This window comes from Struthio camelus, chromosome 4, assembly GCF_040807025.1.
Source record: "Struthio camelus isolate bStrCam1 chromosome 4, bStrCam1.hap1, whole genome shotgun sequence".
NCBI lineage: Eukaryota > Metazoa > Chordata > Aves > Struthioniformes > Struthionidae > Struthio > Struthio camelus.
This window is the reverse complement of record NC_090945.1, coordinates 51,083,378-51,107,168: the sequence shown is the minus strand read 5'-3', so window position 1 is coordinate 51,107,168 and position 23,791 is coordinate 51,083,378. Positions and strand designations below refer to the sequence as shown.

Below are 23,791 nucleotides of genomic sequence, written 5' to 3'. Positions count from 1 at the left end.
TTGTGTTTTTTTTTTTTTTTTTAAAACGTGTGGGGAAAGGGCACGGCTCGGGGTGGCCCGGCCCGGTCCGGCTCGGCTCGGCACGGCTCGGTACCGAGCCGTGCCGAGCCGAGCCGGACCGGGCCGGGCCTAAGGCGGCTCCGCGCCGCCGCAGCCCTGCCCCCGGCGCGGCGGGGAGGGCGGGGGGAATTTCCAAGCGCCGGTTTGTTCGCCTCTTCCTCTCCCTTGTTTTGCTTTCGATCTGGACCTTTCTCAGCCCGGGCGGAGGGAGTAACTTTTAGTTTTGCTCCCGCGATTATTCAGCGCCTTGTTTTCATTTCCATTTTTTTTTTTCCTCCCCCCTCCGTCTTCTTCTTCTTTCTCCTCCCGTTCCCACCCCCCTCCCCACCTTGGCAACAGCGGTAACCTTGAGGAATTATATAAGTCCCGCGAAAACGTGCTGGCAAGGTAATTTTTTTTCAATATATGTTTTTATCTTCTCTTAAATCGCTGCTGTTTTCCCTATGCGGGTTTTGCACAAAACGCTTGGCGACGGGAAGCGCCCGCGGCTCCGGCAGAGATGCGCATTGATTTAAAAAAACAAAAAAAAAAAACCCAAAAAACCCAAAACAACAACAACAACGGTCAGGCTGCTGGGGATCATACGGCTTTTAGGTGAAGCTGCTGCAAAGGGAGGCCGGGGGGCGTGTGTCGGGGGGGTGTGAGGGAAGCAAGGAAGCGGCTGGCGGGCCGGGAGCCGGTGTGTGTGTGTTTGGGGAGGGGGGGGACGTGCCGGGTCCCGGGGGCCAGCGGCGGCCCCGGGGCTCCGCCGCGGGAACAAAGGAGGCAGCGTTAAATTTCCGCGTTGTGCCGGTGGCGGCGGGGGGGGGAAGCAGGGTGGGCCGCGGCCGTTGGCCTGCGCGGGGCCTTCTGCGGCCGCCCGGGCGGCGCCCTGCCCTCCGCGGCCGCACTTGTCGCGGTCAGCGCGGCCGCCGCCTCTACCGGGAGCAGGCCCGGCGGAGGGTGAAGGGCTGGCGGTTAGGGGCGGCTGCCGCTGCCGGCGGAGCGGCCGTTGGGGCCGGGCGCGGCGAGGGCCGCGCTGCCCCCGCGGCGGGGAGGGAGGGGCGCGGGGCCGGCGGCGGCGCCCCTCCCCCGCGGCTGGGCTCGGCGCGGCCCGGCCGCGCGTTACACAAGCGCCGGCCTTTCCCTTCCCCCCGCTCCGCCGCGGTCGTTTGTGACGCAGCCCCCGCCTGGCCAATGGGGAGGCGGGATGGCTGCGCCCCCGCGCGCCGCCGGCCGCAGCCAGTGCCACAGCGCGCGGCGCCCGCCGGGCAGGGAGGGCCGGGCCGGGCCGCGCCGGGGGCCGCCCCCGCCGGGCGGGCGGGCGGCGCCGCCCCTCGAGGTCGGCCTGGGCCGCGGCACCCGCGCACGCCTCCGCCCAGAGCGCCAGGCCTGCGGCACGGCCCGGCCCGGGCGCCTCGGTGCCCGCGGCGGGGAAGGCCGCTGCCTCAGGTAGAGACGCGGCGACGCAGTTGGCTCTGAAGCGGCGCCGTGGTGGAGCGCGGCCTTGCGGGCCCCGGCCGCCCGCCGCTGGTGGCGGCGGTGCCGCCGGCCGAGCTGCCCCGGCGGCGGCGGGCGCTGGGGGCGGGCACTGGGGCAGCCGCGGCGGCCCAGGCAGCCGGGAGGGGAGGTTTGTGTGCCGGGCTCCAAAATGGTGCCGGGCCCGGCCGGGGTGGCGAGGTTGCGCCTGGGAGCCGCCGGTCCGAGGTGCCCCTGGGCCGCCGTGGGTGACTTCTGTGGGATAAACAAGGAGGAGATGGTCTGAAGTACTGCACGAGCACTGCTCTTGGCCTCTTAGGGCTTTGGATGGTGGTGTTTCCTCAGTCTGGTCTGCTGCTGTATAGCAAGCCTTTCCACAGGCTTTTTTGTAGCCTGTGTGTGTGTATATATACACACACACACATATATATATATATATATGTATATGCATGTGTGTGTATGTGTCTATATATATATATATAGTACATGTGCACACAGCTGTAGAAAGCAAGTGGATTTGTTCATAGTGTGTGATTTGAATGAGTCCATGATGACCAGTATTAACATTTGCATCATTTGAAGGTTTAGCAGTACTATACTCTCCATCTGATTTTGCAGGAATGTTTTCTCTTTTTTTTTTTTTTTTTTTTTTGTTGCTTATGTAAAGTATTATCCTATCCTGGGTAATTTGACTCATTATGCTTTGCTATGCTAACAGTGTCCTGCTCAGGGGACACCAGCAACTGAAGGGCAGAGTCCTGGACATCTTTCTCAAAAGAAGCTTATGAAGAGGAGTTGTGTTTGTGTGGAGTGTGATGGGTCAAATTCCAAGCATCTTACTCTGTCTGGGCAAATATCTGGGATCAGAGTTGCAAGTACTGGAGGAATTGGATCTCTCAGCCCAGATTGTCAGAAGCATCTAGGTCTGTAACTCCCACTTTAATTAACGTGAGGGAGTTAGGCACCTAAACAGTTGAGTGCTTTAGGCTCATTTGTTTATACACAGTGCTCAGATAAAGGAATCATATTGATTTCCGTGTCAGAGTCCAGAACTTTGCTCCCAGTTAGTGTATGGTTCTAATTTATAGCCCAGCTTACTGTGCCAAGTTCTTTTAGACTGCAGTCTCTGGATGCAGGAGCTGCTGTAAACTAGAACCTCAGTTTGTTGAGATGAAACGCTACCTGTTTAGATTTATAAAGTTATTTTACAGAAGTCTGAATAGATTGCATAAAATACCCTTTGCAGAATGCCTGTGTTAGTACCGTGAAGGCAGGTGAATATAGCAGCAACCTTTAGATTTGTCCTAATAGGGAAATGGTGACATAATTGTAAAAGTAGCACAATTGGTCTGTGGGGTGGGTGGTTTTTGTCTGAATCAGAATTTTTCCATGCCATCAGCCCCTCCTGAGGCTTCACTGTCCCTCAGTGTCCCCTATCAGTAATGTCCCACAGCGAATGATCTCATGTGGCCCTTGTATGCAGCGGTTCCTCTTTGCTGGTAACACATGATGGGAGGTATAAGAGCACTGAATCGTCTGACATGATACTGATGCGTTGCGATTGTACTCCACGTTACAATTCTTCAGTTATTTACAAATGCAGCAAGGTAACAGTCTCCTGAGTCTAATGATACACATTTGAAGCTGGGGATCCGAGGTGATGCAGAAAGATAGTTGGAGTGGTCAGCCATTGTATTTGGCATATGTATCTTTGCAGTGCCACGCAGTCAGCCAGTTGTTTGCTGACTGCAAAAGCGGCCGACTTCAGAAGATGTGCAGCCAGTCTCTTGAGAAGAGCTGTTCATCATAGACCGTGTTACATAGAGAGGGGAAGGTAAGAGGTTTGAGAACTAAAATGTTGCCTGTTAGGGAGTTAAAGACCCAAATCTCATTGTATGGAGATCTTTACTATGGTATGTGGGACCGGACGAAGTTAGAGAGGTAGAGTCTTAATGCATAGTTGGAAAAATGATACAAGAAAAGAATCTAAAATTCAAGAGGAACTAGAAACGTTTTTGGAACAGAAAGAACATGCATAAGAAAAATAGGCTTTATCTAAATACATTTGCGGCCAGGCTATGGACACCTTAAGTTAAAAAATATTATATAATATGTGTATGTGTTTTAAACTGAACAGTGGGGGAAAGCTGACAGATGAAGAAGAACATAGAGGTTGTCATGACATATCCTCTCTTGGGGAGGATCATCATACTCTTGATATTAATGTGATATTAAAACATCCCCGTGATACAATACTTGGTGTATCACAGAGTTTGTGGAAGGTCAGAATTTGTAACAGCAGCCTGCAGATGGCATAGGAAGGACAGTCACTTGCATGTGTATTAGGTAGGACGCTTTTTGTTAAAGAATGAACAATTATTTTAGCAAATCTCGCAGGGTCTCATGAACTGATGTTCAGGCCTAAATAGGAAGAGTATAGATTAGGGTTGCCTGCTCAACCAAGATGCTGACGGCGACTATCATATCCTGAGGGAGACTAGAAAAGCTACAAAAATAGGAGATATAATGGGAGGCTTCAGTTGCCCCCATGTGGATTATATCATGCTCCACAATGACATTTGCCCAGGAACTAAATTTTCAGATGCCGTAAAGGACTGCATTCTAGGCAATGCGTGTAAGGGAACTGACAGAGAAAAAGCAACTCTGGGCTTGGTCTTGGTTGGCAAGAATTTAGTTCAGAATGTTATATTCAAAACGCCAGCAAGCTGCTACATGACAGTGATCATAAGGTACTCAGATTCAACATTGTTTCAGGAGCAATAAAAGCCAAGGGCCATTGCAACAGTGTTTAATTTTCCAAAGCAAATCTTCGTAAAAATGAGAGAAAGAACTAAATAAAATGGTGAGAGGCAGCCAAAAGTGTAAAATAGTTGCAGGTGGCATATAGTTCTTTAAAGACACTGTAGTAAAGGCTCAGAGCAGTTGCATGGCATCAGTCAGAAATACACAAAAGAACCAAGCAGGCTAAAAAACAAATTAAAGGGGTCCAGTAGAAGTAAAAAGACATCTTTCATAAAGTTAAAGCTTTGTCTCCAGATGAGGAAGGTGGAAAAGACCATAAAATCTGTGTTGCGCACAATAAGGTAGGCCAAAAAGAGTCATGGAGCAAGTTATTAAAAGTGTTAAAACAAATAATAAATCCTCTTTGAAATGCATCAAAAGCAGGAAACCATGCGTAAAAGGAGTGCTCAAGGATGATAAAGTCATAACAGAAGAGTGAAATGAATTCTTTGAGCCTCGCTTCTCTGAGGAAGGGTTTAAGGAGGTTCCTTTGCTCAAGGCTTTTTTTTTTTTTTCTTTCCTTTAGAGGGAGCATTTTTGAGGATATCTTTCCAAGTTGAAGTAGGAGATGAATGAACAACAAATAGATAGGATGAGGCGGTATCTTTTTCAAAAGTTACGAAGGAACTTGACTATGAAATTGCTGATAGGTTATTACCTGTTGTGCGTACTCTGTTGCTTAAAACTGCCTTGGCGCTCCAGCAATAGAAGGTGGCAGATGAGATGTTGGTTTTTCAAGGTTTCTGGGGGAACTGGGTACTTGAGGTGACTTGGTGTGGCTTTTGTTGAGGAGAGGTTGTGCATCACAAGTCTGGTGGAGTTGGGTGAAGGTGTCTTTGGGCATATGTATTGGACAATGTGGTCTGCTTCGCACGGTCCTGGGTTTTCCTTGGGCCTCTGGAGGGGATCTGGCACAGCCCAGGCTCAGAGCAGGGCCAATTTCAAAGCTGGATCAGGTTGCTTTAGGTCATACAGTTGTGGTCAGTTTGCTGAGTAAAAAGAGGTTGCCAGTGGTCCCCTCAGGAGTGTGTCTGGGATCCATGCTGTTCGAGGTATACAGAAAGGGATAAATTGTGATGTGACAAGTTTGCTGGTTGTACTAACTTGTTCAGAGTAGTAAAACTGAAAAAGCTGACTACAGTGATGTCAGAAGGATCTCGTTATGCTGAAAGTCCGGATGTAAGATTGCAGATGAAAATCAGCAGGGGCCAAAGAAAAGTAATGCACAGGGAAGGGAATGCAACCCTAACTTTACATACGCAAAGATGAAGTTTGAACCAACTATTTTCACTCAAGAAGAAGATCACAGAGTATAGAGACACTTATGAAAATGTAAACTGTGCGCCTGATAGTGACTAAAAAAGCAGAAGGCATGCTAGGAATGATTAGGAAGGAATAAAAAATGAAGTAGAGAGCATCATCATGCCATTGTAAATCCACATTGCTCCCCTTTCTTGAATTGTGTTAACAATTTTTATTCCTCCATCTCAAAAAGGATGTAGTAAAACTTGATGAAATACAGAGAAGGGCATCAAGGATGATCAAGGATATAAAACAGGTTTTTTGAAAGAAGTGCTAGGACAGACTAAGACTAGCTTAGAAAAGCGGTGACTGAGAAGGATGGACTGAAGTGAATAGGGAATAATGCAGATAAGCACAACGCAGATAAAAGCGATTGGGAGGTAGCTTCAAAACAAAAGATGTTTGTCATGCAATACGTAGCTAAATTGTGGGGCTCATTGCCACTGCGTGCTGTGGATGCCAAGAGTTTGCGTAGGTTCATGACTGATTAGACAATCTGTGGAAGAGAAACTTTCTATGCGACTCAGCAGTCAGAACAGTTCATTTTCAAATCTTGACCAAAGCATATCCACAAAGAATTACTGCAGACACCGATCAAGAGTTATTTTTGAAAACTGCAGATAGAATTATTTTTTTCACTGTAAACATAAGAAACGATCCATTTGTAAATGACATAGACAAGCAAGACTATGTGTTGCCCTTTGTTATGTGAATCTTGTAGCATAAGCTACTGTGAAACTTCTGGAAAAAATGGTGTTTCTGTGACGATCCTATTTAATTATGCCTGTTAACCTGACACAGGCTATAGTCGGGTTAAGTTCATCCTGCGTGCACTGAACATTACATAGAAGTGTGGTCCCAGCAGAATTCTTCTGCTGTTTGAGGATTAGAACATCGATTTGTAATTTGTAGATCGTCAGTATTGTAAATCGTGTTTGATTTGTGGATAACTCAGAAAAAGAAGCAAAGCTAATCTTGTATTTTTCTTTCTGGTATGACTTACTTATCTGTGTGACTAGTTAAGATTGACTCTCTTAAAACTCTGTTCTTCAAAGGCCTACAGTGATTATGATATTGAGGACATAAAACATAAGGTAATGTTTACAGAAGTTTTATTATAGCTTATGCTGCTATAAACTGTGATTAGGATAAAACATTTCCTCTTTGATTCTGTGAGATCAGAAGTGCAAAAGCAAAACAAAAAATAAGCAAACACAAAGCCCCCAAACCAAAAAGATTTCTGAGTACAGTGAATGAGAAGAGCAGATTTATTAAGTTGTATCTTCGTCCTTTATGAATAACATTATGGACCAAATCATTCCAATTATGTAATTAAATTAAATAACTTATCTCTCTGTTTCGGACGGTTTGTTGGATTATTACTGAGGAACCCAGTAAAGGCTATTTGTTGTATTGGTAATGCATGAGCTGTTGGGTTAAGATTAAAGCAGCTAGTAGGAAAAGCTGGAATTGACAGTTAACAGCAACTATGTAACATAAAAATTTAATGCTTTTATATATAGAGAGAGTATATATACTTATTTATAAATAAACATTGATGTTTTATGCATAGCATAATTAATACATTGTACAGCACACATTTCCCATTGATAGACTGTAAAACCACCTCCAAAACTTGTTCTTTCAGTTAGTGCCGGGTATGTTTTCAGCTTCTTGTAAACTGCTGATTTTCTTTGGAATGAGCTAGGGAGAAAATAAAGAAATGGTGAACTAAAAAATAATATTTGGTTTCTTACGTGTAATATTCCGGAAGTCCAGATTTTTGTATGTTGGAAATCTTCTGACCCCTTTGTTTGCTTAGGGGTAGATTGCAACAGATGCACAGCACCCTTTAGTACGAAGCAGGCATTTTATCTTACTACAGCCTGGACACAGGCACCCAGGAGCAAATCCACCTGCACGTGATGTTATTTCACCAAAGGTATAGAACTAAATCGTAATTTTAAATGATTTTGCCGTTCAGTTACTGCTATACAGGTTACTAGCTTTCATGAGGAGCTTAGAAGCAGTAATTCCCATATAAATGTGGGTTGGCTCTTGCCCCTTAAAGAATGGAGCAGAGTACAGTTTTATAGTTTTTCAGATAACCTTTACAGTTTTGACTTGTAGTTACCAGCAGACCCGGTATTGGGAATGGGGTTCACTTGTGGCAAAAGTATTTAAATTTGTCTCTTAGTTTGACCTGCATGCAACAGTGGGTGTTGTCTAACCATCTTCCTTTAGCTCTTAACTTATTTTAAGTACTTTAATGAGTGTTACATGCTTAATACTGATATAGGACAAATGAAGGGAGGGTTACTTAGGGTTTAAGAAAGTCGTAAAGTATGATTAAGTTCTGCTTTTTGTTATGCACAGAGGGATATCGGTGACTTGAGGAGTTTGATGACTACACAGGAGACAAAATCTGTCCTGTAATATTTGTATTGATGTTGGACATCACTTGACAGCCTTACAGGCAAACCTCTTGCAGCTTTAGCCGTGCAAGATAATGCCTTATTTCATAGTAAGCTGAAGCAGCAGCAAGACATTTAGATCTTTACACGCATTTGGTGCATATGTGTTACATGCATTTAGTGCGTGGTGTAGGCTTTCCAGGCATTTGGTGTGCTGGCTACTCTTTTAAGATCGCTTGTTAAATTGTAGAGATATGTTTTATATGCAATTGCAAGGGGAATCAACTGGAAAATCTTGAGAAGAAACACTTTTGAATTAAATCTGATGTAACATATATAAACTGTAAAATCAAAATGAAACAATCTCCCCACCAAGAACGTCCCAAAATTGTAACAGCATCTTATAAAGTTTATGTACAATGAAAATAATCTGACAGTAGGAAAAAGGTGTGGGGGGGTGGGTGGGAGACAAATGTTTTACAATTACTAAAAGCTTTCTTGCTGGATCTGAAGTCCAGACACTGTTATGTTAAAAACCTGAAAGCAAAACTTAAGGATAACATTGAAACAGAGTATAAACAAAAGTGAAACTGACTCCATTGGTTTCATTTCCCAGTTGGCAAAAATGAAAGAATAAACATGGAGGAAATCAGCACAAGAGCTGAACTTTAAAAATAATTTCACTTTTGTTAACTCACCTGTTGGTAGCTCTGACTCTTACATGGCGACGTTCTTTTATCAGGATATGTAATAAGAAGTAAGAGTTATTCCCCTGATTTATCCTGATAACACTTTTCTTATCTAGTGGTCTTTGTGATGACCCTGCAGTACTAAAAGCGGTCTGTTCTTCATTTGTGGAGGTAACATTTTGAAATGCTGTAACAACTGTATACACAGAGTAAAATGAAGGTGGTAACGTCAGTATGATGAAAGGGAATCATTCAGCTGAACTTGACATTTATTCATGTTGAGATTTGAGTGGTTAATAGGATTGAATACAAAACGTGTGGTGGTGTTTTTTTTTTTCCACCTTTGGGTCATCAATTTAGATCTGGGTCAGATCAGCAGTAACCAAAAGATGTTATCAGATGTTGTTACCTTTGCTGGTCACATGAAATGACTATGAATGGTTTCACTCAATTTCTGTGGATAAGTTTCCAGTTAGAAGATACTTTTTGACATTGAGAGCTAATTGGCATATTAATTGAAAGATGGCCAAACACTGGCTGGCCATGGAAGCTTAGATGATCTTCTCATGTGTAGACTGCACGTTCCTGGGCTAGACTGATGAAAATGTTTGTCAGGTTTTGAGGAGACGCTTGGGACAATCACTGCTTTGCTGGAGCTATAGTACGGTGAAATGAAAGATTTTAATTCCAGAGATTTTATTCTGACACATTTGAGAAGAATTACAGTCAAGCATATCAGAACTAAATTCTTCGGATGCCAAAACTGTTGGAAAGATTTGAGATTCACGAGGGAAGCTGATGAAGACTAACTTTGTTTAGTTTAATAATATTTGTCTTGCTTAGGTCAGAAATAAAGATAAGTTCAGTGGTCTTACTCTAGCTCAGTGGTATTTTAGGAAACTACCAGATAGAAATAGCTGCTGCAGATCAGAAATTGAGGCTGTCTCACTGCTCTTAGTCTCTGAGCAACACAAAAACTTTAAATTAAGAACACAGTTTATAACCAATCTCAACTATTCATATCTCAGCACGAATGAATTAAGAAGTCCCTGTATGTCCTGTGGCAGTGGAAAGAGCAACATTTATATAAAAAGGAGGATTACATCATATTTTTTCAGCAAGTGCCAGTATTAAGGATTTAACATTTAGTGCTTCTTTAAACGCAAGCCTTCAAAGCGTGTGTACAAAAGGAAGAAGTTTCCCTGTTAAGTTCTTCAGTGTCAGCTGAAGTATCAGCTGTCAGTATCAGTGTCAGTATCTTTGTAATAATTAATTCAACTTAAGTTATTTTTTAAGTTATTTGTGCTCACACATCTGCTTCTTTCATGGTGCTATTTTTGTAACTGTAAATAAGTGCATGTGACAGACATGTTTCCAGCTTGCAGTTTGGATGATTCAAAATATTCCAGCCCCCAAGTCTGGGTGTTCTGTGGTCTGACTTTAAAGCAAGCATTCTAAGGGAGCAGGAGAGGGCCTTTTTTTTTTTTTCTTCCAGATCCCAAAGAGCATATATTTTTTCTTCGATGCTAAACTGTTATAGTCACGTATTAGTGAAGGGAAGAGCGCTGATTCCTTGAAAGGGCTGGCTTGGTGCTTGCTGTGAGGCTAAGCAGAGGTAGCTTATGTCTTTTGCTCTCAGTTCTGGATGCTGTACTAGTGATTAGAAGTTACGGTAGCAAAAGTATGAGTGTGGGTTAGCTATTAACTTCAGTGGTAGAAACTGCCTTTGCCCAGACAATAAAATGAAAGCTTTAAGCAAATATTAAATTGTACTCTAGTGTAGTGTGCAAATAGTTTTTGCTGTGTGTTGCAGAACAGTATGTTATACAAACAAAGCTAGCTGTGAGAAACAAGTCAAATCTGAGCAAGGTGGTTTACGTCAGGTTCAGGTCATGGCCAGCAAATGTGAAAACTCTTCCTTGAACACATTTTGCAGTGTTTACTATCTGAAATAATTTTTCTGCCTCTTTGAGCACCTTTAAAATGTAACCATCTTCTCTGTAATCTTGCCTGAGCCTCACAAGCCACCAGCGAGGGAACGCTGAGATTAAGGGCTTTTGTTTTACAGTGCCTGGCAGTTTTCCTACATGTAGTATCCTGCAAAGCACTAGTCATGCATTTAGCCAGAGAAATGGTAGGCAGGACATGGAGATAAAGACCACCCAGGCTTTAAAAAGTATTTTTACAAATGAAGATCCTGACCTTGCAGATACTTGCACGTATAGCTGGTCTTATATTTTTTCCTACCAGTTTCATGTAGGAAATGAGGTGTGCTTGTTAAATGTTTTAGCGATGTCTCCAGTAAATTCAGTCACAGAGCAGTTAGCTCTGTTAAGTCCAGTGCACTCTATGGAGACACCTAAAAAATGCTGTTGAGTTGCATTGCTATGACAAAATAAGTAATTCATGATAATTGTTTGACGCTTAAATCTTCTATTTTTCACCAGCCTGGAAAATTCCTTGTGAATCAGCTGTCAAATGCTGAGTTTTCCTAACAGCTTTTAAGAATGCACAGGGTTTGATTTCAGTGGATACTGACTGGCACGACTGAGCAACATCAGCTGTTATAAGTGGATATTCAGGAGTGAATTCTTGTGTGAGCACTTAATTCCAGAATAAAATTGATTTATTTTGGGATAACCGCTTGCCATTGCAAGGAATTAATTATTCCTTGACAACCGTGCCAGCAAATTTCTTACTGTAAACAAGCCCTTCCCTAACTTGTCTAAGGGAAGTACAGACGTACTGCTGAAAAATTATCAGCTTTTTGGGAAAAAATAGTTCAGCATCCCAGATACTGAAAACAAATCTTGAGCAATCAGAGGTAAAACAAAGCTTAAAAAGTAGATAAATTAGGTAGAATTTGTGGCTATATTGCCCGCTCCTGGAGGAGGTGGCAGTAGAAGAGTTTTCTGTAATCATATGCTGTTGACTCTCAGTTGCATAGACCTATTGTCATGCTGATGCCATCAGAATCTGGCATCTCCCATCTTTAGTCAAGATAAGACACGGGAAACAAACGAAAGCAAGCCCTGGGAAACAGAGTATCCTTTTAAAGTTGAAGGTAAAACAATCACTTTGTATCCTCACCAGATTTGCAGACATCCATATGTGCACAGATGATTGCTGTGGCACAAATACTGCAGAGATGGTCTTTAACAATCTATTTCACATGAGTCTGGGCCAAATTCCCAGCTGATGCAAATCACTGTGATGCCAAAGAAGTGAATGGGCTGAGCAACTGACATCAGGTATTATTTCTTGTTGTGATTATGTTCAACGTAAGAGCCAGTGCAAAGGTAATTTTGTAGTGTCTATTGAGAAGCTGAAGCATTGTTTTGCGATGGCTAAGTCCAGAAATGAGAATCAGCCTAATGGTTCTGGTGTATTAAAATAATATGGCTCTTCTTCCGTGCAGTTCTAGGCTGCAAATCCAATGGGTACCTTTAACAATGCCTGAGATCACTGCAAACTAACAAATTATGTCTTTACTGCTGAGGGAAAATAAGGTTTGCATGGATACCAAAAGAAAGAGTCTGTTTTGATGTGTAATGTCTGTATCCCAGCCAGGGCATGTTAACACCCTTTGGGTGGAACAGAAATGCTATAGGGCTGATGAAACATACTGTATATAATAATATGGGTTCCCATTGTACATTTTCCTGGGCATATTTATCATGCAGTCCATAATGCTGATTTCAATACACGTTTGAGGCATTTGCTGCCTTTGTTTGTGTTTTTTGCAAGGAATGTTGGGTTGGTTGGTGGGTTTGGTTTTTTTTTTTTTTTTTTTTTTTTTTTTTTACTCCCTCCAGACCTTGAGGATGCAAAGATTTTTCTTATTTCTGCCTTTGTATATCTTTCCTGTGCCCAGCTGCTGAGAGAGGGGGCATGCTGAATGGGGCATCTTCCCTCTTCCATCAACATCGCATCTCCCTGCAGCCCTAGGTGACCACCTTAGGATTAGGCACTACCCACCCTTACTAAGAAGGGGCTTTGGCAGTTGGGTAGCTAATGCTAGCTTGAATCCATCACAGCAGTGTGGGTTCCCAGTCATGCTGCAGACCTAGAGAGCATTCCCTGCGCCAGCACTGATCCTCTTGTAGCTGTGCTGTGTTTGGTTTGGGAGCCTAGGGGAGCAGGTGAAATGTTTCTTGCTGGTTGCCTGCGGGTTCTTTCTAATGGGCCTTACCCTGGTTTGCCTACCTCACTCTAGTGACCTGCTCCTTCCCACCCTGTCTACTCTCAATTTTTTGTTTTTCCGGCCTTTATGGAATCTCCTCCTTCCTGCAGACACCTGAGCAAATAAGATACAACTTTTCCTGCTTGTGGTGAGGTATTTTTCTTGCTGATGGAGAGGAAGGATGTAGCATGCTCATGCCATTTTTCTTTGCTGGTGCCGCCGAAGTGTTACTAAAAGTAAAGAGCAGGAAAAACACTGGCATTGCTGCCATGGGGATCAGGAATTCTGGCCAAGCCCAGGAGCTGCGTCTGTGGAGCAGTTGGTTATGGGGTACATTTTAAATGGAAGAGAGCTCAAGGCAAGGGGTGCTTAGCAATAAGAAAATCAGCCAGCAGAGCTGTGACATTTCCCCAGTCCCTGTTTAATTCTGTGTCACTGAAAGAGTATTCCAAAGGAACAAAAGAGGCACCGAGAGGGTAGGTCTTGCCACCTAGCAATGCACAAGTCTAGGAAATCTTTTAAAAGAGTTTTATGTACTTTCTTGCCTCTTATTTCTATTTGACAACTCTGAGAGCTTCAGGTTTTATTTGGAACACTTCCTTAACCCTTGCAGCTATGAGAATGAATATGCCTGGTTTTCCTCATTTACTAGTGCTACCCTAATTAGTGTTTTGCTTTTGGTTCCAAAAAAGATATGTATATTTGCATAATTTGGGGTTATCAGAAGGAAGGTGTGTTAATTCTGCTTCTGGAATATCACTGGCAAGTTTTCCTTTCTCCTTTTGTCAGATGTGAATTGTACCTGGGCAGAGGTCTGTCTGGAAACTAGGGAGAGGAAGATTTCACGTGTGTGAAATCAGAGCAGCTGAGTTAAGCGCAGTTCAGTTGTGTTTCAGTTAAAATATTGGTTATGTTTTTGAAGTATTTCTAACCAGGTCACTTTAGCAGGTCTTGTTACTCGGGAAGAGTCTGAATTTCCTGAACCTTGGCATGTTGTAGAAGTATCTCAAATACAATATAAGAATATAACAATATAATGTAAATTGGTACTATAAGCACAGGGCTTCATCCTGAAAGGTCTTGTCTGCGCTCGTTCTGAATAGCCTGACTTCCAAGTAGGGCTCTGCACATGCAGTCAAGACATGCAGTCTTTCAAATGGGCCCCTGCAGTGGAATATTTGAAAAAGACCCAGAGTGGTCCTATATGCAAAATGCTATATGACCGAGGAACAGAATTTTGCTCTAGGTATTGCTCTGTAAAGTAAGATCATGTTTCTTCATATCCTGGAGCAGTCTTGGCACAGGGACAAATACAGAACCCTGTTCTCTGAATCCTAAAATTAGAGTGTGGTCTCATTTCAGCATATCTCTTTGGTCGCACAGGGTGGTTGATGCTTTTCTGAAGTGCATGAGCATTAGGAAACACAGGGAACGCTTTGAAAGCTTATCAGCAAGCATGAATGCAAGAGAACTTGATTCTCTAATACTGTCAGTTCTGTATTCATAGAGAAAAGAGAAATAGTGACCCTGCAGAATTCTGTGCAAGTCCTCTGGGAAGCAGGTGTTTTTTTTGCAGCTGTGGGAATAGGCTGTGACCTACTTCAAATAGGTACCTCAGAGCATCTTATCGCACCTTACCGTCTCACAACCATTAACAATGTTTCCATATACTAGCAAATCTTTTAACCAGGTACTTTACAATGGGGGAGGAAGAATTTTCTTTTCTGTGTTGTTTTTTTGTTTTTACTTCTATAGAAATATATTATTTAAAAAAAAATAAGTGATATTAGAATATCACTTATTTTTGGAGTATTGGATTTGGGGATAACCTTTGTGTCTTTCCTGTTATCCAGATGCTGGCAGAATGAAACTGAAGGGAACAGAACATCTTGTATTGTTCAGATTTAATACATGCCATACCATTGCTTTCACTTTCTTTCTGCATCTGCTCTCGTTCTAGTGAAGAGCTCTTCATTCTCAAAGGTTATACTTTCTGTATGGCAGTAGTGTTATCTGCTGTCATGGAAAAAAAAAGTCTAATTTATTGGCCAGCAGAACGTTTTAGCAGAGAGAGACTACAAGCTCTAATGAACATTACTGAGTGAAACTATCTGAAACTACATATATACATGGATGTAACCCAAACTTCATTTACATTTTTTCTAATATCTCTTTAAAGATAAATATCTGTTTAAAACATCTAATATTTTCTCTGCTAGCTCCTTAAAAATAAACCAGTGATGTGATTTTCCTTCTGAAGAGTCTTACATAAAGCCCTACCTCTTAGAAAAATACGTCTCTCAAAAAAGTACGGAGCTGAAATTCAGTATAACTTGTCACATTTTAAGATGCTTTAGTGTCAGCTACATGCTTAGTAATCTTTGACTACACGTGAAAAACACTGTTATATCTGTACTCCTGTCTCTTATGCTGTTGTGACTCTTTTCTTTCAGTTGTGTCTGTCTTAGGAAGTTTATTCCTTGTATGCTTGACCACAGGCTGCTGTTGTCATGATTTCAGTATAGAAAGTTGGCTTTTAAATGCAACCTGTGGTAGCAGAGGCTGTGTTACCGACTGGCCTCCTCCAGGCTTCTGAGCGCATAACTGGGTTACGCTGGCCTGCCTTCAGCAAATCTTGTGTTGTCTTTCTTCCACAACACTTTTCCTCTGAGTCACGTCTGCAGGATTAAGACAGTTTATAGCTTGTCAGGGAATAGATTCCACCATGTTTTTATGGTATCTAGTTGCAACAAAAAACCTGAGCTGGCTGCAGAGCTAGCATGACTACTACAATAAATAAACCCTCAAAAATGGGCAAAATAATCAGTTCATAAGCTTTGGTGTCATAGCATCTGGGGACCACCCTTGTTGCATGGACCTGGGCTCCTTACAGGCTCCCCTGTGGCCCTTGAAAGCCTCCATTTTGGAAGAGGCCCTGCAAGTGCCCCACATCTCCCTGGCCTGTTGTCCTCGCTGCCTCCCGCTCCGCGGCCCCATGCCAGCAGTGCAGCCCAGCAGAGACAGGTAGGTGCCTCTCTCCCTGTGTCCTTTTCCTGTAGGCAGATGCCCCAGAGCTGAGGTTAGTGTCTTGCATGCTCAGCCACTTCTCTGGAAATAATTTTATTAATATCTTAATTTAAGCCATCACCACTGAGAAGACAGCAGCCCCTGACTCTGGCCCCCTTTAAAAAAGAGGTGGGTGACAGGAATGAGCATTGAAAGGGAAATGATACCCTCAGAGCTATCAGCCTTAATACATTTCTAAGGCATATGGTCAAAAATTGTGTTTTTTTAAGATTGGTTGTCTTGTTAAGAATGGGAAGCATTCATAAAATGGATTCCCAGTAGGTAGTCCTACTTTCATGTCTAAATGAGTTGTTCTTTTGCTGTAGGATAGAAGAATGTTTTGTTAGGTCCCATCTGCATTAGCAGTTGATTGTGTTTCTTGGTGATTATTGTTCCCTTCCCCCCACCATAGGATAATTATAAACCAGAAGAAAAAACAAATGAAAAGTATTTTCAGCATAGTGCCAGAAAGTTTGATTTCATCATGGATCTCTGGGAGTGTTAAGTGTTTTGTTGTGCTCTTCCAAAGAGATGCCAGAGGTGAATACAGTCCAAGTTTGAAGCTGTGAATTAAAAACAGGGAGGCTTCATTAGTCCTTCTGGATTAAGGAGTTCCTACCTTTCCCCTTCAGCTGCTCATTCCTGCTCCCATGCTCCCATCTCAGCTGTGCTGTCCCGAGGGTTTTGAACAGGATGAGAGAACTGACCTGGGTTCAAACAAAAACTTTACGGATAGAGGTGTAATTTCTAAGCCTGATGAGTTCCCTGATTTGTGCACCAATCTGCCTGTGCAAAGAGTAGTGTTGACACGCTGCAAAATTGGGATGAGCCCGAAGGGTGGAGGGGGAGTGGAGGAAGAGGAGCTCCTTCACTGCTAGCGCAGCTGGAGCTCTGCTGTCTCTGTGCAGCCCCAGACAGCCCCTCCGGTCTCCCCTTCCAGCCCAGGTGTCTCTGGGCACGGTCTCAACTTTACCAGTGCTCTTCTGAAGCAGAGGAAGATGGTGCCAAGTGGCCCAAGGCAGGCATTAAACCATTTTTTCCCTGTAACCTGAGTGCTACGGTTAAGGTTAACCGAGGTGGCTGCTGCAAAGGCTTCTGATGAGGTCTGCTTAGGCCAAAGGATGGGTACCTACGGCCTGTTAGCTCGAAGGGGAAGCCAGTGGGAATTGGATGCTTTGGCAGCTCTGAAAATACTGGTAGGAGTCTGTCTCTGTACAAAGAATACAGGCACCTAAATGTGCCTTCTAACCCTTGGCTCTAGATCTGAGTGTGAAGTACAATGTTAATGTTGAACAGATAGGAGAGATAGGTGAGTAGGTGCTCCCTGTTTTACAGGCCTGCTTACCATTATAAATGTTAATGTTTCATTCTGCTGGAAAAGGTCAGCTGTTTTTGCTTTTTACCTTTCTGCTGGGTGAACGCTAGTGAGAAGTTGGAGTGAAGGAACTTGGCATGCCTGGTGTTTTGTATGGCTCACCTTCGTTCCTGGCTTTGTATGTGCGTTTCATAATTCATGCATTCTGAGGTAGGGTGAAGCTGACTTGGTGTTAAGTGCTGGCCAGTGGTACTTTGCATGCCTTTGCTGCCTCTTTTGGAGGATTTCAGAGGTCTTTACAAACTCGGAACTGCTTTTAATGGCACAAAGTGGTTGTCCCATTACTCACTGATGGCTTTAGGTTCTCCCATATGAAGCTCACAGGAAAAGTTAAAATGACAAAGCAGCATGGAAAGGGACTACCAGAATAAGACTCTCAAGTGCACCCATTAGCCCCTATTGCTGTAGGAAAGCCTCAGAGAAAAGATGGGAATTCAAACGTGAGACATCAGAAGACTGGTTGCCCTCTTTTGGTCAGGGACACTCCTCGGAGGTTTACGCTCCTCCCTTTCTTACAAGCTCCATGGGGTTTTACTGTGCAAGCCCTCTTCAGGGTGACCTGCAGAAAGAGGAGAACGTCCTCAGTGTTTTATAGCCCTGGGAGACTATAAATCTTAACACTGTATTTGTTAACTGTGTTGCACATCCTGAATAATTTATATAACAACATCATACAGGCCCTAATCCAGAGAGGAACCTGTGGAAATTTAACTCGTACGCACTTTTTCTTGCATGTAATTGTTTTTAATGAGGTGCATTAACTCTCCTAGCTCTGTGTTACACTTACTGGAAGACAGGGTTGAGGTACAGCCTGACAGAGGCTATTTTTAAGGCATTACAGAACTGGATGCATCTTACTGTACAATAAAACATGCAATTGACAGATCTGGAGGGGAGATGTGGCACCCTCATTTCACTCAGACAGTTACTAGCTACAGTTGACTCGGTATGCTTGGTGGCAAAGGAGCTGCTGACATACAGCTTTCAAAAAACCTAGTATGTTATGGTGCCCGTGTGGCCAGTGCCGTCCTGCAGAGGAAGGGTCTGGGAGGGTCTTCTGAAGATGCCAGGCATTGTTTTCTGCAGCACACAGGCTTAGAGGAGCCTGGGGTACCTTCTGGTTAACAGGAGTGTGCTGTGTTCAGCCCTCCCTGAAAAATGTTTCTCCACAAGATGTCCACAGTTCCTTCCAGCTGGACATCATCAAGGGTTATTTTTTAGTTGGGTTTGGTTTTATTTTCAAATAAACAGATTTTTAGAGGTGCACTCCTCCCCTCTCAGAAACCAAACCTCTTTCCTGATTACTTCTGATTAGTATGGTTTGGCGTGGGTGACAGATGCAAAGGGATATGCTAATAGTGGCAGGCTAATCTGAGAAGACACCGGTGCTGCTGAGAAGGGGCTGAGCATGGCAGCATCTGCAGGGAACAGCTGGAGTAGCCCTGGGGACAGGGCAGCTAGAGGCAACTCTGCCTCGCCGTTTCTGTTTCCTTGCAGCAGTGATGCTGGCAGCTTTCTCACCTCCTGAAATGCAGCGCTTTTTCACAGAGGCAGCTTTTACTTCTTCCCTGTGTTGACTGCCCCAAGCGGGATTTGTCACTGCTGCCTTAAAGATTACTTTTTTGCCTCTTGGCTAATTAGTTCATTCAAGTAGGCTTGAAACTTTGTCTTAGGAAGCTCATTAGCTGGAAAACAAGACGTGTCCCATTGCTAAGTAGGAGCACTCATATGTTGAATTCTAATGATTATACACAGTGTTTCCAGGAACCGTGTCAAAGTGCACGTATATTTAAAGAAATTATATGAACAAACGAATCTAAAATGATAGTTGCTTGTACGTGTCTCTTGCTTGACAAATGAATAGAAATTTACTTTTGTTTTTAGTACGTTGTCATTTGCATTTTCCAGCTTTGACCAGCTTCTAGTAGGTGGGCGACGGTACTGAGTGATTGAGAAAAGGCAGCTAGTAGTTGCGGGGTTTCTAGGGAAGAGCGGAGGCCTGCTTTGCCATGACTGAGAGAAGAGCTTCGCTCGCGGGGCTCGCGCGTGCTGGGGCTTTGCACAAGGATTCAACTATTGTCAGGTTTATTTATTTTTTGTATCTGAACCTCACCTGAAAGAGACCTGAGCAGTCACAACCGTTTCCTAAGCTATTTTAGAAATTCTTAGTCGTTGGAGGGGGGTAACTGTGGAAAAGGTTGAGGCTGAAACTCTAGTGGCCAGCTCCACACAGTAATAAGGAAAACGCCAGTAGGTTTGCTGGGAAATTAGTGTGAGCACAACTGCTGTTAAATTCTCTGAATATATCAAAGAGCCTTATTGTTGTACTCAGGTTTTAATTCCCTATTAGTTTCAGGAAATACATGTCCTTAGAGCAATGAGAGGAAACTTCGAACGCTTTTCTTCCTCTTGTGCTGGGTGTGGGCTTGGTGCTGCCTAATTGTTCGTCTGTCTGATGCCTGTAGTTCCATAGGGGAAAAGAACAAACCCATTTACATTTGTGTCATTGCTGCGTGCTTTCAAACATGTGGCCTAGTTTGTTTCTTTTCTTTTCTTTTCTTTTCTTTTTTAAGATCAAAGGTGACAAGAAAAGCAGAGCAGAGAAGTGCAGAATGATGCAGGGAACACAGATGTAAAGAACAAAGGAGAGACGAAGGAGCCGAATCTGGTGTAGTGGGGAGAGAAGAAGCCTAAATGCAAGTACTTGAACGTGGAAATGACTCACTGCAGGCTGCTTAGCAGGAGTTTAATGTGGTGCTTTGATCTGCATGTAGTGGTGGTTGGCAGTTTCAAAGAGGTGCCTGAGATAGGTTAATATTTTTAAAATTTCTGTCTCAGGTTCAAGACTTTGGACTCTAATGTCAATAATTTACAGGTCTAAACAGGGAAATGGCATCAGGGTCACGTGTGTGTGTGTGTGTGTGTATGTATGTATGTGTGAGAGAAATAAGTCAGTCTGAGCCTTAACTGCATAATGAAATGTGTCTCGGTTCAACTGAAATGGCTGTAGACCACTCACTAAAGCAGTATTGAAATGTAAAATAGCAGCTAAAAAAAGTAGTGACTGGGTTGATCAGAGAAAGCTGAGGAGGGCACTCCTACTCAGCTAGAACCAAAATTGTCTCATAAATTACTGGAGCGTAAAATATATTTTTCATAATCTTAGTCAAGTTCACAGGACAGAAACAGCCATTTGAAGACACTGTAGTTAGTAGATGCAGCATTTCAACTGGTACAGTGATGTCTCTCGCATGTATGTGTATATTTTTATTTTTTTATATATATATGTTTTTTTTTTTTTTTACAATTTTTTTTTCCTTGGCAGAAAAACCCTCCTGTGCAAATACAGGTGCATGGGCCAAAATAGGTCTCTTTAGGAGCTTAGTTGATTTCCTTTGTGCCCCTGGTAGGCTGCCTTTGTCAGCAGAAGAACTTTTGCCATTTTGATGAGCCTTCAGTTAAAGGGTTTACTAGCAGAGGTATACCAGAAGACCGTTTTCTATGGTGGAGAAGGCTTTATAATCTGAGTTGCTCTTGTGGGAGGCTCCCCTGCAAAGTCGAAGTCAGTATTATGTTTGTGATAATTACACAGCTGCAAATCTTCAATAAGTATGTCTGTCTGTCTCTTGGGCTGAGACGGGGGAACTGCAGTTTTGCCTAGAAAACTCGTGTAACGTTGTCCCTTGTTGTCTTCAGCTCCTTCTAACGCAAGTAACAATGCCTGTTGAAAGAATGCGGATGCGCCCATGGCTGGAAGAACAAATAAATTCTAACACTATACCAGGGCTGAAATGGCTAAATAAGGTAAGGTCTGCCTGCCTATGTTTGAGCAAGTGTTTGCTAAATGGATACTTTGTAGCGGGGTCTGAGTGTGAGTTAAGTAAATCTGTGTTTCTGGTTTTCGAAGGGGCAAGGTAGGGAAGAAAGGCAAAGCTGACTGCTTCCTGCTGAACCTGTTCTTCTGGCCTTACCTTCCAGATTTGAAGCTCTCTATATTTGCCTGTTAGATTTGTGGTTCCTTTGAAAGCATTTTTCCTCCTCCAACTCTTTGTTGTTAAAACAACTGTTCTGAAGGCTCCGTTAGGTTTTTAAGCTGGGAACAAATTGCTCACCAAGTAGCTCAGATGGTTTTGAACAAATGGTCTTCTGAGGTTGAATAGTGTAATCTGCATTAACCTCTGAGTTGAAGTGCTAATCTCCTCTTTCAAATACATGGGAGTTCTCTGGTATTTCTCAAAGCAGTGGAACCTGGGAGAGAACAGGATAACTTTTCCTGTACCAGACCCAAACCTAATATTCCTTGTCCAGAACTCTTACTGAGAGCGTTAGACACGCAGAGAACATAAGCGTGGGCTCTAAAATGTCAGCACTGATGAGAATTTCTTTTTCAGTTGGCTCAATAAAAGAGTGTATCTGAGACTTTGAACAGTAATAAACCCCAGAAATATTACATACGCTCTGTAATATGCAAAAGATTAATTCGCTACACTGAAAAGAATGAAGCAGTTTTAGCTACAAAAGGCTGCTTTATTATTGAAATGGCAGAAATGCACAAAAGTAAGTGCAGAACCATAGGAATAGCCAATCTGGATTAAATACTGGTCTGGTTAGTCTAGTACCCTCCCCCCAGTAGTATTTGGGATGCTCAGGTGAGTGATCACTTTCAGAACTGAGGAATGATGTTAAGATATTTTCTTTTTTCCAGCTTTCCAAGCTAGAAGTGTTAGTGGCCATAAAATTATCATGAGCCCTTTAAATTTCAGCTACACATTTTGTTTCTCAGGAACTTCCTGCATCAGTGACTCTCACATGCTGTGACTGGGTAAATAAATATTGCTTTATCCATTCCCAAGTTAGCTGCCCTGTGAATTTGAGTAGGTCCTTGTTCTTGCATAATGGGGTCACAGTTAAAAAGGAGGAAGAGACTGGTTTTAACTGTTGTCTTTGTAATTTGAATACTCCATTCAGGTCCCTATGGATTCTTCTCCTTTGCTATCTCTACTTCTGTGGCAGTTCTCTCCTGCAGGCAGCCCATCTCAAGTGTCCTTCCCTGGACATTTCTGTTTGATTCTGAAATAGTTTCTCTGTCCCTAATAGAACACAGTATTTCAGATTCAGTTTTGCTGTTAAATTCATTGTCCTTTTTTATAGATTACTCTCACTTACCCTTTTTCAGTACCCCCCCCCCCGCCCTCAAAACATACTTACCTCCTTTGCTCTGCAGTGTGAAAAGGTTGCCACTGTGCTAAGGGATTCATTCTTTAGGTTCAGCCCACCAGCATATAAAGGCATTTTGCAAGGCATATCATGTTGTGTGATGTTTACAACTATCCTGATCATGTTGTTACTGCAGTTTCTGCCTGAGTCTTCTAGCAGGAACTTTTTGCATGCAAGAGCTGGTTGGAAAGTTTTGTCCTTAGTTAGCATACTCTATGTTGACCAATGCTCGTCTTACAAATACGGTATTTGAAATGGATTTTGTTTTACAAAAAAATTCAAGGCTCCTACCAGAGGGAAGATACCGGGCCAAATGGCCTGCATTGAGGTTAATTAAACTCTGATTCCTGACTTCTGCCCTCAAATTTGACAACCCCTCTGAGTTGCCTTTATTGTGTTCAACAGGCTAAATTCATTTCTGAGTGCTTCTGTTTAAAAATGTTTAAAGATTTGTTCCAGCAATGAATCATTAAACCAAAAATATTTCTGTTTTTACTGTAAGCCCTGATCATAAACAAAATCGTGCATGGAATCTATGAGAAAGTATCATGTGTATCACAGCTTTGTGTACACACAGAATTGACTCTGAAAGTAGTAGTATTTCAGGACCTGTATTTTTAAATCAGTGTTTGGCATAAATCAGGTTGCAGCAAAAAAAAAAAGTTTGTCAGATTAGGAAGAAAATGGCATTTTTATGCACAGCTTTTGAAGAAATAAAATTTGAATACTATAGGAAGTAATATCATTCTAGGTTTCTCATAGGCTCTAGGTTTTTCTTGGGGATTTTCTTACACTAGAGGAAGGAATTAAACCTCTCGGTTAAAATGACAAGTCGGGTAACGGCTGACTTATCTAATCCCTTCCTCTACTTTCAGTTGATCACATTCTTCTTCCTGTTTTGTTCTGCACTGCATTGTTAACGTCCTCCCCTCCAGAACAGACTCCCCTATATAAGGCTGGAAAAAAAAACCCAGATATTTGTGTGCGTCCCCAGTGAAAATTTTATCCCGCTGAATGGCATGAGGGAGGAAGGGAATTTGTTTACCTTCCCAGAGAGACACTACTGGGAGGCGTGAGGGAAATTACGTAGTTGAGGAGAGCGTAGAGGTGGTGTGAGGTGGGGGATGACAGGAGGTCAGCATCCCTCATGGTTCTGCAAAAGGAAATTTGAGTGGAAACATTCAGAGGAGCTGTAAGAGGTGCAGAGAGGAAACCTGCCGCTTTG

The 23,791-nt window shown here is 43.0% G+C and overlaps 1 protein-coding gene across 5 annotated transcripts in view; it reads left to right on the top strand.

Annotated features, from left to right (window-relative positions):
• The first annotated feature begins 100 nt into the window (after positions 1 to 100).
• IRF2 (interferon regulatory factor 2) overlaps positions 101 to 23,791 on the top strand; it is a 47,555-nt gene continuing 23,864 nt past the window's right edge. Inside the window, exons 1-3 of one of the 5 annotated variants that reach the window (XM_068942599.1) lie at positions 101 to 447; positions 19,923 to 20,045; positions 21,046 to 21,153. In XM_068942599.1, the coding sequence (XP_068798700.1) occupies positions 21,067 to 21,153 (87 nt within the window). In that variant the 5' untranslated portion in view covers positions 101 to 447; positions 19,923 to 20,045; positions 21,046 to 21,066. Of the gene's footprint in view, positions 448 to 1,365; positions 1,492 to 15,474; positions 15,933 to 17,362; positions 19,433 to 19,922; positions 20,046 to 20,119; positions 20,603 to 21,045; positions 21,154 to 23,791 lie in introns of those variants that run through there. The other 4 variants (XM_068942600.1, XM_068942597.1, XM_068942596.1 and 1 more) reach the window with 4 other exon arrangements.